Source organism: Ixodes scapularis, unplaced genomic scaffold (genome assembly GCF_016920785.2).
Source record: "Ixodes scapularis isolate PalLabHiFi unplaced genomic scaffold, ASM1692078v2 PGA_scaffold2__306_contigs__length_199485367, whole genome shotgun sequence".
NCBI lineage: Eukaryota > Metazoa > Arthropoda > Arachnida > Ixodida > Ixodidae > Ixodes > Ixodes scapularis.
This window is the reverse complement of record NW_024609857.1, coordinates 46,593,786-46,611,949: the sequence shown is the minus strand read 5'-3', so window position 1 is coordinate 46,611,949 and position 18,164 is coordinate 46,593,786. Positions and strand designations below refer to the sequence as shown.

General features: G+C 48.6%; 1 protein-coding gene and 1 pseudogene across 1 annotated transcript; one reads left to right on the top strand and one right to left on the bottom strand.

The window, feature by feature from the left end:
* Window positions 1-7,912, bottom strand: part of LOC120849244 — a 10,141-nt pseudogene extending 2,229 nt beyond the window's left edge.
* Window positions 7,913-11,036: 3,124 nt separating this feature from the next.
* LOC115331154 (piggyBac transposable element-derived protein 4) lies at window positions 11,037-11,690 on the top strand. The gene has a single exon (XM_040215777.3). It carries the CDS (start codon window positions 11,075-11,077, stop codon window positions 11,615-11,617), a length of 543 nt encoding a protein of 180 aa, XP_040071711.2. The 5' UTR covers window positions 11,037-11,074; the 3' UTR covers window positions 11,618-11,690.
* The last annotated feature ends 6,474 nt before the right edge of the window (window positions 11,691-18,164 follow it).

Sequence of the window (18,164 nt, the reverse complement as noted above, 5' to 3'; positions counted from 1 at the left end):
CAAGGACGAAAGTCAAATATTGGTTTCTAGAAGTATTTGGTTCTTTTAGTTAAAAAGTCACGTGTTTTCAATAACACACAATAGCTCCGAATCATGCCGTTTTGCTTGCTGTTGAGACCACAGGGACCTGATCCACATGCACGCGAGCGCTCTCTCTGCTCTCATTACTGGTAGATTTACTTGACTTCCTAGTTCACAAGTACTTTTGACAAGTTTGAGTAATATATTGGCTGACTTTGGGTTTTGCTTGTTGAAGTTGCGTGAGAATAGGAGACGAATGATGCGATGTGCGACATTGTTTACAAACGCAAGCTGTCGACAAAGCCATCACCGAACAAGCAGCAACGGGTGCTGCCAATTCGGTCCCGGACCCAAATCCAAACCCCAGCCCAGTCGGAAATGGAGACCTTGTTCCAGACAGGAAGCAGTCTTCCATGGATGTCTCTGAACCAAAGGTTGAGCCGACTCCACGAAATACCTGTGTCTGCATACAAATGGACACTGCGCAAACACGCACACGATGGAACCAGATGAAGATAAAAGTCAGGTACATAGGTGAGGATATATCAATACTTGTTGTTAAGCTAGTTGGTTCATTATGCAAGGAAGTGGACAAGGACAAGCACTTCCTTGCGATTGTCTTTTTTCTTTAAACGAGGATATATCTCATGCTCTGTTCATATCTAAGATGTGGAGAACACATGCATATGCAGAAACAGGATGTCAAGATTGCAAAGTTTGAAGAATCTGCCCTTTGCAGTATCATTGTAGCCTGTATAAAACCAGAGGTCCCATTCGGATCTAATAATGGCGGTGGATCTTTTCTGCATAAAGACGGCACTGAGCAGCAGTGTTCGGTCTGCGGGCAAGGGCTTGCTTCATCAGCTCAGTTAGAGTCCTGCATTCTGATTTTTGTCTCTGTTGAGAGTGAAGCCTGGTTCACACATTTGAGTTTGAGTGTGGTGCTGTCAGTTGCAAAAATGCAGATGCAGAACATTGCAGAAGACGTTTGTGGAAGGCATGTACACACAGTAGCGTAGAATGTTATTGGCACTTGCGGCTCAGCAATAGCAAGCAATATCCACGGAAAGCATGTCGGCGCCCGGCAGCTGCCGACAGCCACATAGACACGGCTCTTTGAAGTTCTCCGCTGGTCCGCGTGACTCTGGCTGCTTGTACACTCCCAACCTCGGAAAGACTTGCTTCCGAGTCCTGACAGGCTCCTGAACAAGACAGATCTTGTCCCTTGTCATATTGAAGACGGCGGTAAACAATGTATGTTCATCGACTACCACTAGAAACTTTTTATGCAAAAGGTCTGAGAAAACGACCTCAAGGCCGCGATCTGAGAATGTCACAAATCCTGATGAGGGTTTGACGAATGTGACAATAACAAAAAAGTTGGGAAAGGCAAATAATAATCTAGTGGAACTCATTAAGCTTAATCCCAAGCTTCCACACTCTGTTCCAGCTAATTTAGTTTTAATTTACTCTGTTCACTGTGCCATCACACGAATAAAAGCTATCCAAAGATGGACTAAAGAAGAAAGCTGACACAAAAATATAGGCTCATAAAGCCGTTCATATAAATATTGCCGCAAATTAACAAGATAATATCGAGTTTGAAAAAAATATTGTCAAAATATTGAAGTCTGTCATATACTAGCAGCAGTCGTTATCAGAACTTTTTACTGGAAGGTGGAGTTGTTACATCAACCCTTATCAAGCTTTTTTTTTTTTCGTCCTGTTTAAAATATGTTTATGCTGGTCAAACCTATAAACCAAGTTCATTGTGACGTGGCCATGGAGGAGCCAAAACTTCACAAGCACCCAACTTCATTGGAAGCATTCTTCACTGTGATGTCACAAATCACGGCACTTGTTAACTCAGAACTTTAGAGATTTTGAGGATCAAAGCCACGCCCAGAAGGAATTCCGGGGAGTCCGCACAGCACTGACTGCGGTGCTATTTTTTCAGGAAAAAAGCAGAACAAATAAACATATTAAATTTAGAGATATCTGTGTTCAAAATACATAAATGACACATTATTTTATCATACATAGTTTGCATTTATTTGTAACTCTGGAACGGCATTCGAGGTTCACACTGTTCCTGCTCCGTTGTTTTTGTCTGACGACGACAGCAGACAACAGCGGCTGCGCCTCAACTCCGGCGGCAAAGCAGAAAAAACAAGGGGCTCGCTGCTCGGACCGACAGCCCGACGTGCTAATTCATTTCATGTTTGCCAATCAAGTGTTGGTCCAGGCAGCAACAGTGTCCTTGCTGACTACCGCGGAGAGGACGGCCCTCTGGGACGTGATCACGGGCCGCCTCAACGTAGAAGGTCCCGCGTGGAAAGAACAGGTAGAATGGAAAAACCTGTGGAATGTCCACGTGTGTTCCGCACATAAACACAATGGCCTGCTGGTGGTGGAGGCGGCGCAAATGGGCAGTGGGGCCAACTCGGACCGACAGCTCGACATGAGGATTGATTTCATGTTTGCAAATCGAGTGTTACTCCAGGCAGCGACAGAGTCCACGCTGACCACCGCGGAAAGGACGGCCCTCTGGGACAAAATCACGGGTACGCCTCAATGTAGAACGTCCCGTGTGGAAAGAACGGGTAGAATGGAAAAACCTGTGGAATGCCCATGTGTGTACCGCACATAAACACGACAGCCTGCTGGCGGTGGAGGCAACGCGGACGGGCGGTGGGGCCAACTCGGACCAACAGCTCGACATGAGGATTGATTTCAAGTTTGCAAATCGAGTGTTGCTCCAGCCAGCGACAGACTCCACGCTGACCGCCGCGAAGAGGACGGCCCTCTGGGACAAGGTCACGGGTACGCCTCAATGTAGAACGTCCCGTGTGGAAAGAACGGGTAGAATGGAAAAACCTGTGGAATGCCCACGTGTGAACAGGACAGCCTGCTGGCGGTGGAGGCGGCGCAGACAACTTGGACAGCCATCTCGTGCTGATTGATTTCATGTTTGCAAATCGAGTGTTGCTCCAGCCAGCGACAGAGTCCACGCTGACCACCGCGGAGAGGACGGCCCTCTGGGACAAGATCACGGGTATGCCTCAATGTAGAACGTCCCGTGTGGAAAGAACGGGTAGAATGGAAAAACCTGTGGAATGCCCATGTGTGTACCGCACATAAACACGACAGCCTGCTGGCGGTGGAGGCAACGCGGACGGGCGGTGGGGCCAACTCGGACCAACAGCTCGACATGAGGATTGATTTCAAGTTTGCAAATCGAGTGTTGCTCCAGCCAGCAACAGAGTCCACGCTGACCACCGCGGAGAGGACGGCCCTCTGGGACGTGATCACGGGTACGCCTCAACGTAGAAGGTCCCACGTGGAAAGAACGGGTAGAATGGAAAAACCTGTGGAATGCCCATGTGTGTACCGCACATAAACACGACAGCCTGCTGGCGGTGGAGGCAACGCGGACGGGCGGTGGGGCCAACTCGGACCAACAGCTCGACATGAGGATTGATTTCAAGTTTGCAAATCGAGTGTTGCTCCAGCCAGCGACAGACTCCACGCTGACCGCCGCGAAGAGGACGGCCCTCTGGGACAAGGTCACGGGTACGCCTCAATGTAGAACGTCCCGTGTGGAAAGAACGGGTAGAATGGAAAAACCTGTGGAATGCCCACGTGTGAACAGGACAGCCTGCTGGCGGTGGAGGCGGCGCAGACAACTTGGACAGCCATCTCGTGCTGATTGATTTCATGTTTGCAAATCGAGTGTTGTTCCAGCCAGCGACAGAGTCCACGCTGACCACCGCGGAGAGGACGGCCCTCTGGGACAAGATCACGGGTATGCCTCAATGTAGAACGTCCCGTGTGGAAAGAACGGGTAGAATGGAAAAACCTGTGGAATGCCCATGTGTGTACCGCACATAAACACGACAGCCTGCTGGCGGTGGAGGCAACGCGGACGGGCGGTGGGGCCAACTCGGACCAACAGCTCGACATGAGGATTGATTTCAAGTTTGCAAATCGAGTGTTGCTCCAGCCAGCAACAGAGTCCACGCTGACCACCGCGGAGAGGACGGCCCTCTGGGACGTGATCACGGGTACGCCTCAACGTAGAAGGTCCCACGTGGAAAGAACGGGTAGAATGGAAAAACCTGTGGAATGCCCATGTGTGTACCGCACATAAACACGACAGCCTGCTGGCGGTGGAGGCAACGCGGACGGGCGGTGGGGCCAACTCGGACCAACAGCTTGACATGAGGATTGATTTCAAGTTTGCAAATCGAGTGTTGCTCCAGCCAGCAACAGAGTCCACGCTGACCACCGCGGAGAGGACGGCCCTCTGGGACGTGATCACGGGTGCGCCTCAACGTAGAAGGTCCCACGTGGAAAGAACGGGTAGAATGGAAAAACCTGTGGAATGCCCATGTGTGTACCGCACATAAACACGACAGCCTGCTGGCGGTGGAGGCAACGCGGACGGGCGGTGGGGCCAACTCGGACCAACAGCTCGACATGAGGATTGATTTCAAGTTTGCCAATCGAGTGTTGCTCCAGCCAGCGACAGAGTCCACGCTGACCACCGCGGAGAGGACGGCCCTCTGGGACAAGATCACGGGTACGCCTCAATGTAGAACGTCCCGTGTGGAAAGAACGGGTAGAATGGAAAAACCTGTGGAATGCCCATGTGTGTACCGCACATAAACACGACAGCCTGCTGGCGGTGGAGGCAACGTGGACGGGCGGTGGGGCCAACTCGGACCAACAGCTCTACATGAGGATTGATTTCAAGTTTGCAAATCGAGTGTTGCTCCAGCCAGCGACAGAGTCCACGCTGACCACCGCGAAAAGGACGGCCCTCTGGGACGTGATCACGGGTACGCCTCAACGTAGAAGGTCCCACGTGGAAGGAACGGGTAGAATGGAAAAACCTGTGGAATGCCCACGTGTGAACAGGACAGCCTGCTGGCGGTGGAGGCGGCGCAGACAACTTGGACAGCCATCTCGTGCTGATTGATTTCATGTTTGCAAATCGAGTGTTGCTCCAGCCAGCGACAGAGTCCACGCTGACCGCCGCGAAGAGGACGGCCCTCTGGGACAAGATCACGGGTACGCCTCAATGTAGAACGTCCCGTGTGGAAAGAACGGGTAGAATGGAAAAACCTGTGGAATGCCCATGTGTGTACCGCACATAAACACGACAGCCTGCTGGCGGTGGAGGCAACGCGGACGGGCGGTGGGGCCAACTCGGACCAACAGCTCGACATGAGGATTGATTTCAAGTTTGCAAATCGAGTGTTGCTCCAGCCAGCGACAGAGTCCACGCTGACCGCCGCGAAGAGGACGGCCCTCTGGGACAAGATCACGGGTACGCCTCAATGTAGAACGTCCCGTGTGGAAAGAACGAATAGAATGGAAAAACCTGTGGAATGCCCACGTGTGTTCCACATGTAAACATGACGGCCAGCTGGTGGTGGAGGCGGCGCGGACGGACGGTGGGGCCAACTCGGATTAACATGCTAGTAGTATTGACGGCTTTCTTTTAATTATAAGAAAAAACAGAAAAACTGGCAATCACTTCTAACATTAAGTGTCACAGAGGTCACCGCATGACACATGGGTAATGCACACAGCATTTATTTGAACTCTATGTAAAGAAAATTTTAAAAAATCCAATTGACAAGGTCAAGTATTGCTCCGTGGTGAGACTGCATGCCCCACCAAACCAAGACCGGCATATACGAAACAAACACTTTGCACACAATCTTATAGCTACCTGGTGCTCCCAGAATAAAAAGGAGACAAAAGTGTCCATTTGAAAATTGGAATTGAGATTGAGCAAGTTGAACAAAAGTGTTGACTTCGTAAAAAAGGTTGATGCCAGCATTGGGTTCTATTCAGAACAGCATTCCTGCAAATCTTGCCTGTAGCCAAACTCGACAGAAATGACAGCATGTAGTTTTGCATTCTTATTGTATTTTTCTGCTAGAAGTGTCTAATATCCATGTGCCTCAAATTAGGGTAAAGATTGCACTCTCTCATGGACCCATTGAGACTGAAGAGCTGCAGGACCCTTTCCACAACAGTGCTGCCCTTCCCCCATAATGGCCCCCTGATGATTTCTCTTGTTGTACGTATTGCGACGAGATAAATCTATGAGTATATTGCATGTGAGCAACCTCTGTGACCAAACAGGTGCCAAATGTTGAGCGATTGAGACAGCCGACATGTCACTGCACCCCTGGAAATGCTTGCAAGTCCCACCGGCTATGTGGACATGAAATCACATGCAAGCGATGTATAAATAGCTCGTATTTGCAAGCAAAACAGTTCAACCCTAGAAGCACCACTCGTGCATGATCGATTGTGGGCGAGAAGTGCAGTGTCCCCCCATTAACAAACCATCGGGATGCAATGTTGCACTGTCAGTGTGAATCACCAATAGCTCCTCATGTTACTCATCCACTACTGTTCTTTTAATGGTAGCAACAAACTGTTAACATTGGTCTGAGGTACAGAATTGTACATGGCAAAGGGTGCCTTTGTAGTCTGCATATTGAACTTCGTCTTACAAAACAACTCATTTGCTGTCAAAACAAACTTTCTTAAAAATGATTCCTTTTTAAGAAAGTCATTTGCTGTGAAAACGAACTTTCTTAAAAAGGATTCCTGCTGCTTAACTTTTCTCAGATAGCCCTGTGCTAGCACTTGTCCTGAGAATCTGTCAGGCACCCCAGTGTCACTTGAAAGCAAGTTTGCATGACCTCGGGTGGAGAGCACCACTTTAGGAGAATAGCGTGCTTGTTTCGAGCAAATTGGTGAGTCTTCTTCTTGTGCACAGATCACCTGGATCCCCCCCTCCTCCCCAGGACGCAGCCACGGAGTGACTCCCCAAGGCGACGCAACAGGGATGAACCCACAGTGGTGGACATCCTCGCTGCCCAAAGACAGGTGCTGGCAGCGCAGCAGGAGACTGCAGCGGCTGTCAACCGCTTGGCCAATGCAGGTATTCTGATCATTGTTTATTGTCACATCATTGTCACGTGTTGTGGCCTCTTAAGGCTAGGTAGCAAACTTTGTTACCCTTATCAATGCTTAAGGTCACAGTGTTGCATTTGCTTCCTTCCGTGCCAGTGGAGGGCACTTGGCCGCCCTTGCCGACCTTCTTTTGTCTTTCCGAGATGCCGAGCCACTGAAGCGGGCGTTGACAAGCTTCCACAGAGGCCTATGCTGAGGAGAAGGGACGCAGTAGCATCTAAAGTGGCAATTACCTGTCCTGCTATGGTAATGATGAAGTGAAGAGAACGGAATAAGAGCAGACGAAAACTGAAGGTCGGTTAGGGCGGCACCCATGTACAGCGGCCTGAAGGCATCTACAGAGCGCTTACGACAGTATAATCTACCCAGTAAATACACGTCTGGGTATTTTACTGGATTTAGTGGTGCGACGAAAGAAAGGAAGAGAACATGTCCAAATGCAATAATTAACAACAAATATGCTCTTCACTACAATTGGGCCGTACCAGCGAGCTGTACCGAACACCTAGCACCTATGTGACTTCTGCCACTGTGGTTCCCATTTCTAGAGCATTTATGACTATTATAGTTAAAATAAATTGGAAAACTGCTATTTTATTTCCATAAATCAATACCTTGCATCTGTTGGATTATGCTGATACAAACGCCTTGGCCACCAGTGGTGCTGAACTAAACTGGCGTGTCCCTCGAGTCAGTAGAGATATGATTCTGATGGTCGAGGAGTTCGGAAAACACTTGTTTTCGTCAATCTCTTATCAAATGCAGGATTATTCTTGCATTGAAGTGAGACACTCTAAAACCCTACCTACACTTTGCTACATTCTTCCCAGCCATAGGTCATGGCAATTTTCTCGTACAAGACCTTGTGTTGTATGGTCAGAACCAGCATACTGTAACGAGTTTCGGAATTCCATTAGAGTTTCATTTTAAATGTACCTTCGGAAAATAGCTGGAGCAGATGGTCTACTGGGTGAAATTCAGGCTTAGCACTCTGGTCGAAGGGTGTGTATCTCCTTCCACTTTGACTCGTCTTCTTTCCCCCAGTTGCTACCCACATTGTACAGTAATGCCTCTTTGTACAAAGGACGCAGCAAATGTTATTAAAAGACATATAGCTATAAACTTACAAAATGTTGCATGACTAGGGCAAATTGGCAGAATACATTTGTTTCACATAGTTCGATTGCCTATTTGCATTGTACATCTCTTTGCAGGCCATGGAGGCGCAGACGACTGCACTGCAAGCGCAGACCACTGCACTGCAAGCACAGTCTTGTGCAGTAGGCAAGATTGCAGACTTTATCTTTAGCAAAGGAAGTGAGTAAAGAAAGTGTAAAAGGAAAAACAATGTGTTTGCTTCGCTTCATGTAATTCCAAAACTGATAATGAAAGCAAGTGATAGAACCAAGCGCCTCAACAAGCTCAAGCAATTGATCCTTACTCTGGAGAAAACTTTGGGCAGACTGCAGCAAATGCTGGAAGTCATGCAGACCCGACTAGCCAGGCTTGGGACTAACGCTACACACGAAAGCTTTACAACAGTCTACCATGTATCCCAATGAACGCACCCGTAAAGTGTTGATGGCAACAACGCCAGCAACACTGCAGACAATCTCTAACCACACCACTCCGTGTGCACCCACCACCCACCTTCATCAAGACATCCTGATCTGGCAATGGAATTGAAGGGGTTTTGAAAGCAAGAGATGTGTCCTGACAGATTCCCTGGGGACAATAAAACAAAAACCAGACATAACACGCTTACAGGAGAACATGGGCACACCGAGGTTGACAGGGTATAACACTTACAAGCCTACAACAACACAGGGAACGGCGGTGAGTGCCGCCACCCTGGTTTTCAAAGTCCTCATGACCCAAGACGTCAACCAGCACAATCAGGAGCAGCTTAGTGCCATAACAATTAATGTCCCACAGCCAATGCACACAGGCAAAAAGGGACGAAAATTGTATGATTGTAATGTGTCTGTCCAGTCCACCCAGAGCCTACATAGAAAACTTGAAACCCGTATTTGGGAAAACTATGCATAAGGATGCCAACAGCATTATACCGTATTTACTCGCATAATGAACACCCCCCACAACACATATGTAGTGTGTAAGCTAGCTCTATTTAGGGCAGCTATGGGCAATGGTTGTCTTGGAATGCAACGCTGACAGATGAGCGCATCGCTCTTTGCCAAGTGCTGTCGGCACGCTTCGGTCTTTGCCACGTGCCGTCTGCATCACGACAGCCAGGATGTCATGATTGGTTGTACCGCATTTACATTGTTGAAGGAATAATAAAAGGGGCAGCGCTCGGGGAGCGCGAGGGATTTTGCCTGAACCGCCACCTCGACAAGATGTCTCCTTGATCGGACCTATTGACGGTTCATGTCCCAAGTCGGAATCACCGGGCCGTTCCACGGCATAGAACCACGCTTGACAACTTGATGAGTTGTGCCTTACTGGCCACCCTTTGTCATTGGTAGTCAGCTCAGCATAGACTTTAGATCAAGTATGAGACAAGGCGGCGTTATGTGCGGACCAGGGGCATTCCCCCTTAACCCTTTAAGGGTTTATGACGACCTCAGCTCGTCACGAGCGATTGCCACTTTTTTGCTTATGACGAGCTCACCACGTCATGGGTACTTTGCTACTTCCTAAATGGCTGTTGACGAGCACAGCTCGTCAAGTAGCATTTTCTGTTTAAAAACATTGATGGCAGCACTTTCTTTCATCCACGCTTTTCTTGAATGACAGTTTTCACACTAGATGGCAGCAGACGTTCCTTGTATGCTCTCCTTGTTTTGTGCGTCTCGCCCTGTTCGCATGAGATTTTCCCGCGCTTTCAAATAAACATGGCATCATCCGTGCGTCGTTCTAGTGCGGTTGATTGTCATTCGTCAGATGATAGCGGAAGTGATGAGGATGTTGACTTCGATTTTGATTCTTCAAGTGAAGAAGATAGTGACGACAGTCTCAACGACAGCGAGTCAGATGACGAAGAAAGTATCGATGAAATGATCGCCAGCTGCCGTGCGTGGTGTCGCATAGACCTCAACAATATTCCAGCGAGACCTCCACGGTTTCAAATCAAGGGTTCATCGGGACTGACGTTCACAGTAAGCTCACCCCCACAGCCACTAGAGCTTTATGAGGCTTACTTCGATGATGAACTGCTTGATGTTAATGTAGCTGAGACAAACAGGTACGCATCTCAGTTGCTGAATTCAAGGAACCTGGGCAAGCATTCTCGCTTCCGAAAATGGTTCCCTGTTACGCGTGAAAAGTTGCGTGTTTGTTTTAGCCTCTTGATACTGCAGGGCATTGTAAAGAAACCAAACGAAAGGCTGCACTGGTCGAAAAGCCGCCTGATTGAGACCCCTGCCTTTGGTGAGATAATGCCTGGGAACCGCTTCGAGCTCGTCATGAGAATGCTTCCCTTCGTTGACAACACGACCATCCAGAACTTGGAAGGACACCCTTAACCTCTGCTCCGAAAAATCTGGCCAGTGTATCAGGAGCTTGTGAAGAAGTACCGTACATTGTACGTGCCTGAGCGCGACATAAGTGTCGACGAAAGCTTGTTGCTTTTCAAGGGACGGCTCAGTTGGAAACAGTACGTGCCTCTAAAAAGAGCCAGGTTCGGCATCAAGTCATTCCTGCTGTGCGAGTCGGAAAGCGGCTATATATGGAACTCTATAATATATACGGGAAAAGGCACCGACCTGGAGACCTCGTCGGTAGCAACGGAAAGCTTCGGAATGGGAACAAAAGTTGTAGTGAAGCTTGTGGAGCCTCTCTTGGACAAGGGCTACTGCATCACTACAGATAACTTTTACACGTCCCCAGAGCTTGTTGACTTCCCGCTCAAAAGATCAACCGATGTTTATGGCACAACACGAGTGACACGCAGAATCTTCCTCCTGGCCTAGCCACCACAAAGCTCAAGAAAGGCGATATGCTGGCCTTTCAAAGGGGCAAGTGTTTGCTGATACAGTGGAAAGACAAAAAGCTGGTAACGGTTTTATCCACTGTGCATAGTGCTGAAATGGTACCATTCATTGACAAAAGGGGCAACCAGCTCATGAAGCCTGAAGCTATCTTGGATTACAACCACACAATGGGTGGAGTGGACAGGGCAGACCAGATGCTGTCTAGCTACTCAGTGCCACAGAAGCGAAAGAAGATCTCGTACAAGAAGATCTTCCAGCACTTGTTGGATGAAGCGACATACAATTCATTTGTCCTCTATCAGAAAGAAGGAGGCCGAGCATCCCACATGGATTACCAGCTGCAACTTATTGACGAGATCATCACCAAGTATTCAGGGAATGGCAGTGCCAAGAAGAAAGGGCGGCCAGGATGCCCTCTGAACATGAAGCGGCTTACTGAGCGCCACTTCCCGTCGCACATCCCGCTGACAGAGAAGAAGCGAGAACCGACACGCCGCTGCATCGTCTGCTACATGAAGAGAGACAGCAAGGGCAAGAACATCCGCAAGGAAACTAGGATCTGGTGTAGGTGGTGCGAGAAGGCCTTGTGCGCAGTGCCGTGTTTTGAGCGCTACCACACCGTTGGTAGTCTCCAATAGTTGGGAGGGGATCAACGGAGGAAGAGTGCATTTTGTGTATTGGTATACATAACCAACCCTTTCTTACCGGAGTTCAAGCAATGAACAATACACAACGGCCAATAAACATTATTATCTGCTGGAAAACGTTTGCAAAGGTGTTTTCGTCTTTTAGACATGTTATTGAAGCATTTCACGTCATAAAAAAACTGAGCCATGTTGGTGCATTTTCTTTTTTTTTATTGAGCCCTTAAAGGGTTAAACATAACAAGGTACCAATATTTCTACTTTTTTTTTTTTCTCCCTAGCATAATGAATGCAACTTCAATTTTCGGCTCCGCAAGTCTCGAGTTGCGTCCAATTTAGCTAGCCAACAAGCCAATTTTCTTCTGCTGCCAAGCAGTCAGGCCAAGTCAAGCCAAGCCAAACTGCTCTCGTAATGGCTGCAAGTGTGAATAGTTGTGGCCATTATGACCCCGGCGACATTCACTAAGGTGATGCAAAAGGTTCTTGAGGGAATCTCTGGGGCGAGCCACTACTTTGATGATGTCTTAGTTGCCAGTGACGAGTGGGAGGAATGGGAGGAACACCTGGCTACATTGAGAGAGGTTTGAAAGTAAAACATTTGGCAGAAATCTGCCTGGTTGGGTAAGAACAATTAAAAGAGGGGGAAGGAACGCCAACCAAAAATAAAAAGGAGCCCAACGTTTCGAAACCTGCTTGGTTTTTTCTTCAGGGGCGACTAAGTGCGCGAGGAGCAAGTGGTCTTCTTTTACGGCGGTGGACGTGATGTTTTCGCGATCGTAATGTGGCTGAACCCGCTGACGTAGGCGGATGGTGAAGCGCCAAGCGACCGATTGATGTTTTGCGGTGTGGTTTGGATGTGCCATGACTGGACGAAGAGCCTCTGCCGGGAATTGGTCTCAATGTCGAGGATGCGTGTGTTGTCGAAGTCAATGCGGTGGTCATTCGAGTCACTGTGTTCCGCAACCGTGCTGAGCTCATGATCCAACTTTCGCACGTCGGTTTTATGCTGGCAAAGTCTTACTTTAAAGTTTTTGGTTTCGCCGATGTATGTGGCAGGGCGATCCGCACAAGGAATCTGGTAAATAATGCCTTGCGCTCTTTCCTTGGGGGGACGATCTTTTGGTCGGGGCATCAGGTGTCCAAGCGTTGACACTGGTTTGTGGGCCATCTGAATGCCTTCTTTTGCCAGCACATGTGCGAGCGCTTCCCTGGTTGCCTTTATGTAAGGGACGCAGATGAACGTGGTTGAGCGGGGATGTGCGATTTCTTGTGTTTCGCCGATTGGTCTTAGGCGTCGATCAGACTTACGTTGACGACGAGCGATTCGCTGAATAAAACTATGCGTGTAGCCATTATTTAGCAGGTCGGAGATGATGGTTTCTTCTTCCTTTTTTCTGTAGTCCTCTGACGAGCAAATAGTCTTCGCTCGGCACAGGAGTGCCTGGACGACCGACGCCTTGTGGCTCGCAGGGTGGTTTGAGTCAAATCGGAGGTAGCGCCCAGTGTGTGTCGGTTTTCTGTATACTGTGAATTCCAATTGATCTTTTTGTCTTTTGACCAGCACATCAAGGGGATACGGCCCATTCGTCACATGTCGATTTGTCATAGGGCACCTGGTAACAGGCCCGTTCGTCACAGCGGAACATTGGTCATAGGGTGATTCGTCACGCTGGCAGTTCGTCACACAATGACTTCAAGATTGTTAAACGTTTTTTGTTTTTTTTTTTCTATCTTGTTTTCTCCGGAAAGCTACAAAAGGGGGCCACTTAATTAAATCAGTACAAGGCCAGTGAGGTTGACGACGGGAAACAAAAGCATGTTCCAATGACCCCAAGTTAAGGCAGCATGCAGCCTTTAGCCTGCATGTTGTCTTATCGGGGTCACCTTTCTTACAAAAGAACTTCGAGAACATAAAGTTCACAATAAAAAAAAACCCACCAAACGCGATTCTTTTTTTTTTTTTTTTTTTTGTGCCCCGTTTTAGGGTTTACTATGCCGGTTGCCCTCCGATTATAAAAATATCACTCTCGATTTCTAAATGGAGATAGTTACTACTAAGAGAGGTGGCGATATGCTTCTTCACAAAAGACATTCACTTGCATTAAGTTTTACGAAACTACGTTGTATTGGGCCTGCCGGCGAAGAGGAGTTTGTAAAACTAAAATAGTCACCGATCACGCCAAGACTCGTGTAATCTCTTATTCAGGAGACCATACGCATGCATTTGACAACACCAAGATAAACGTGCTTGGGTTCGTCATGAGATGAAGGAAAAAGCTGGTATGTACCAAAATCTGTTCCTGCTCTTATATTCCCAAAACAAGGTCACTAATGTCCTTTATTCCAGTGGAAGGCCGTCTAGCACCACACCAAATACTTCTAGCTGCGGTTGCCTGTGACAGTGACGACACTGCTTTGCAGATTCCCGCACCGCCAACACTTCGGCGCATCATCCGCAAGGAAAGGCAACAGGCGAATTTCGAGTACAGCGTATCATCTTGCAGGGCAGACATACAATCGAATGCCCACAGAGTTCAAAGTAAAGTGTATTGCAGCGCAAAATCACAGTGCACGACATATTATGATAATAACGACTGTTTTACCTGCATGCAGACCACTGCCAAAGGAGACTCCTTCCTCCTCCACGATAGCGGAGAGGGCGACGGCGAAAGAATCCTGATCTTTGCTACCGAGCGCAGCTTGAGCTGTCTGGCTCAGGCGACTACGTGGTTCGCGGAAGGGACCTTTAAAGTGACGCCGGCACAGTTCTACTAACTGTACACGGAGCATGCCAGAGTCAACGGCGTGGTAAAGCCAATGGTTTACGGCTTGCTGCCCAACAAATCTGAAGCTACCTACAAAAGGTGAGCATTCAAGAGCTCTGATAAACGTATAAAACGAAACGCTCGGTGGTCCTATTATTGGGTATGTGTTCAAACACTTCAAAATATGCTCGCTCGTTTTAAGGTTTTTCGACGTTGTTCTGAGTCACATGGGGGGCCAACTGCCTTGAGGTGGCTTACACGGACTTCAAGATAGCGGCCATCAACGATACAGGGATGCTTTTTTCACTTATCCCAGTCGGTGTATAGAAAGGTGTGCTCCAGTGGTCACCAGAGTCGCTACAATTCAGACGACGAGTTTGCTGTTCTGGTATGGGGCATTCTATTTATATGTCTCATTGTTGTCTTCAGGTAAGCCAATTTGTTACTTTATTCCTTGTTGATTTTCAAATGGGAATGCATCCAGCATTGGCCTTCTTGCCAATCGCCGACATTCCCGAAGCCTTCAAGGAACTTCTCGAGGTTTTCCCCACCGATGCCTCACTCGTGGCGGACTACTTCGAGGATGTGTATATCGGGAGACCCCGTCGAAACGGCTTGTCGTCGGCCACCTCCCCTCCTCTGGTTTGGTCAGTCGGAGAATCAACACTAGCAGAAAGGCCAACAAGGACGAACGACAGCATCGAAACGTGGCTCCGGGGACTGCACATAAGAACTGACCTAATCCTCTGAGAACTTGGACGTTTTCTGTAGCACATTTTTGCATTTGTGGCTCAAAATTTTAGTACGGTGCCCACTCAAAAAGCTTTCTCCCCGAGTGTGTGTGTTCTTTTTTCTTTTTATCCTTAACAGAGATGAAGCTGGCTCAAGCAGAGTGCGGCACGACATCTTCGAGGGTGTCCAAGAAGCACGACGACAGCAACCGGCGTCTTCAAATTATTGTGAGCCGCTACAAAGGTCGCAATCGTCTAGAAACCCTAAGGGTGGCAGCTCGGGATATCGCTTTTTAATTTGTTTTTATTTCGCTCAATAAATCTATTGTTTTCTAAGTACAACGATGACTTGTTTGGATGTTCCCTCTCTTTAGCAAAATTAAATATACCGTACTAATTTTTATTGCGTGCATAGCCAGGTGAATATATGTTGGGCAAATTCAAATATCCGGTTCGCACAGTGACAAACTTTCCTAGGGACAAATTCCCCTATGAAGAATGTTCCCCTGTGACAAACTGGCCTATTACCAGTTGGCCTATGACGAATGCGCACATGACAAACGGGCCTACACCCCACATCAAGAAACGGCAGGGCATTGTTCTTTTCAGATTCAACGGTGAACTGGATGGTTGGCTCGATGGAGTTGAGGTGTGCCAAAAAGTTGTTCACTTCTGACTTCTTCATAATTATGAAGAAGTCAGGGGGGGGTTCCGCGCAATTTCTTTTACACCGGCAATTATCAGTAGTTGATTTTAAGAGGTACATTTTACGCGTATGTATATCGCCATGTGTCCGTCGCTGTGTGTTAATGCATAGCCGTGTGTTCATCGCCATTACCACGGCGCATGCACCGGCGAGCACAAATCTGAAAAACAAAATGCTTGTGCCAGCTGCGAAGTTGTGGGGGTAGAACCCAGGTTCCTGTGCTCCTAAAGTATTAATCCACTCGGCCACGAGTCTTTATATTCTCTTTAATACATGGAAATAAAGCGGCTGCAGAATATCAGGTCAAACGCTCATTAACAAGACAACTAAGGAGCATGGCCGGGGGGGGGGGAGCACGAGCTTTGATGCCCTCTCCCCTTCTCCCTCGTAGTCTATGCCTATGGTCTTTAATACATACTTTAGCTATTTAATAAGTTATATCGCAACGTTATTAAGCCCCTCGTAAAATGTTTGGCCGTCTGTTCGTCTATAGGACACTGTACGTCGAACTAAAGTTTTGGGGTGCATTAAATGGGACCAAAGGGTGCAAGGTGATACCCTTTTTTTTAGAGTGTAGTGAACTGTTTCTTTTTGGGTGGTGAGGGTCTTGACGTATACATAAGAACGTTCGTTGTGCAAATAAACTATACCCGTTTTCTCAAGAAAAAAAGAAAGTTTTGAGCATTGTTCGCATGCGCGACGCAAAGTCTTACAAGATTTGGTTGTCGGAGAAAAAAGCAATGATTTTGGCGCTGGAATGTGTACGTCTTGATAATATATATAGTAGAATTCACCTACATATATCTCAATTCTCCACATAAAGGTGAAAATTAGTGATGGTTCGCGAGGAGTTGGATTTTTTTTTATTAGGGTTCTTGACGTGAAAACGGATATAGAAGTGTTATAACGAAATGAACGGTTTTGTAGACTGCAAGACGATTTAATGAAAACTTTGTGAAATAATTTGATACAAGAGGGCTTTATTCGCATCCGTTCTCGTTCCTGTAACGCCGTGTTTCTAGGAGTCCTCCTTTCTCCTTCCCACACCGGGATCCAGCGTCGGGGGTCGAAGTCGAGCTCCCATCCGGTCGAGGCGGGGAGGCTCTCCTTATGGGTCTTTGCCGCCAGCATATTCACTTACACTCCTGAGCTCAAAATCTTTGCGTCCTCACAAATTTTGTTATTGTTGTCGTGATCCTCCGTTATGCGTCTAGCCATCGTGGAGGGCGGCGTCCTATGGCGGCGTCGGCGTGAAGCGCGTGTAATCGGAGGATCTGCCGCGGTCATAGAGGCCGCGGTGCAAGACGAGTCGGCGAGTCGATGCCGATCGCTGGTTGTTCGTTAAAAAAAATATAAAAAATAGAGCTGTCGCACGGCAGCTTGGCGGCAATCCGGTGTGCCTTGCGGGATAAACCCCGAAATGGTGTAAGTTTGCTTGTCCACGTTGGTGATGGCTTAAGTGTGCGGGGCGCTCGGCCCGCCACACGGCGGCCAAACCGGCGACTAGCGGGTTATTCCTGTGGCGCCGGGCGGCACCCGGCGCCGACAGGGTAGAAAAGGGATGGCCCGTGTGGCCGAGGGCAGTTGTTGCCCCGAGTCTGGACCAGAGTCATGGTAATAAACCCTGTTTGACCCCGAGGAACGAGTCGTCTGGTTGATCACCTGAGGCGGACGGCGGAAGGCGAACGCCACATCTGGCGCCCAACGGGGACTCTGTCGTCCGTCGTCGGTGATCTCGACCAGACGGTTCGTCCTCCCTTTCTTCTACTTTGCGTTTCTTAATTTCTTTTCGGTCGTTGATTCGTCGCGGTTCGCGTTTATATTTTTTCTATATCGCGTCATGTTTTTCTTGTTCATTGTGACTTTTTGCGCGCTCGCCTATCTTTGCGGTCTGCACGTCGCTGACGGTGCGGTTTTCTTGGCGTAGTTTTTTTGGCGCGTTTTTTTTTTCTTCCCTCGTGTTCGCGTGTGCTGTTTTTTTCCCTTGTCGCGCGTTTTTCTTTTTTCCATGCCTCCCAAGAAACAGTCCCAGCCCCCGTCCGACCACGGCGACTCCAGCGAAGAAGACGCAGAGCCCGGTCCGTCGTCGGCTGAGGTCCTGACGCTCATGGCCCGAATGTCCGCCACCCTCCAGTTGGTGACGGAGCGCCTCGCAACCGGCACGGGAGGAGCCGGCGGCCATGTGCAGCAGCGTGGGCCCCAGCTTCACCCTCGGCTCACGGTCCCCGTGTACACGGGGTTCGACGACAGGAAGTCCGTCGCCGACTTCCTGGAAGAGCTGGACGTCTACGCCCGAGCGTCCGGCGCCTCGGAGAGCTACGTGCTCGAGCGCATCCTGC

Bases quoted from the DNA above. Each gene is read 5' to 3' on its own strand.
- LOC115331154 (XM_040215777.3), top strand. From the start codon at position 11,075: ATGGTACCATTCATTGACAAAAGGGGCAACCAGCTCATGAAGCCTGAA.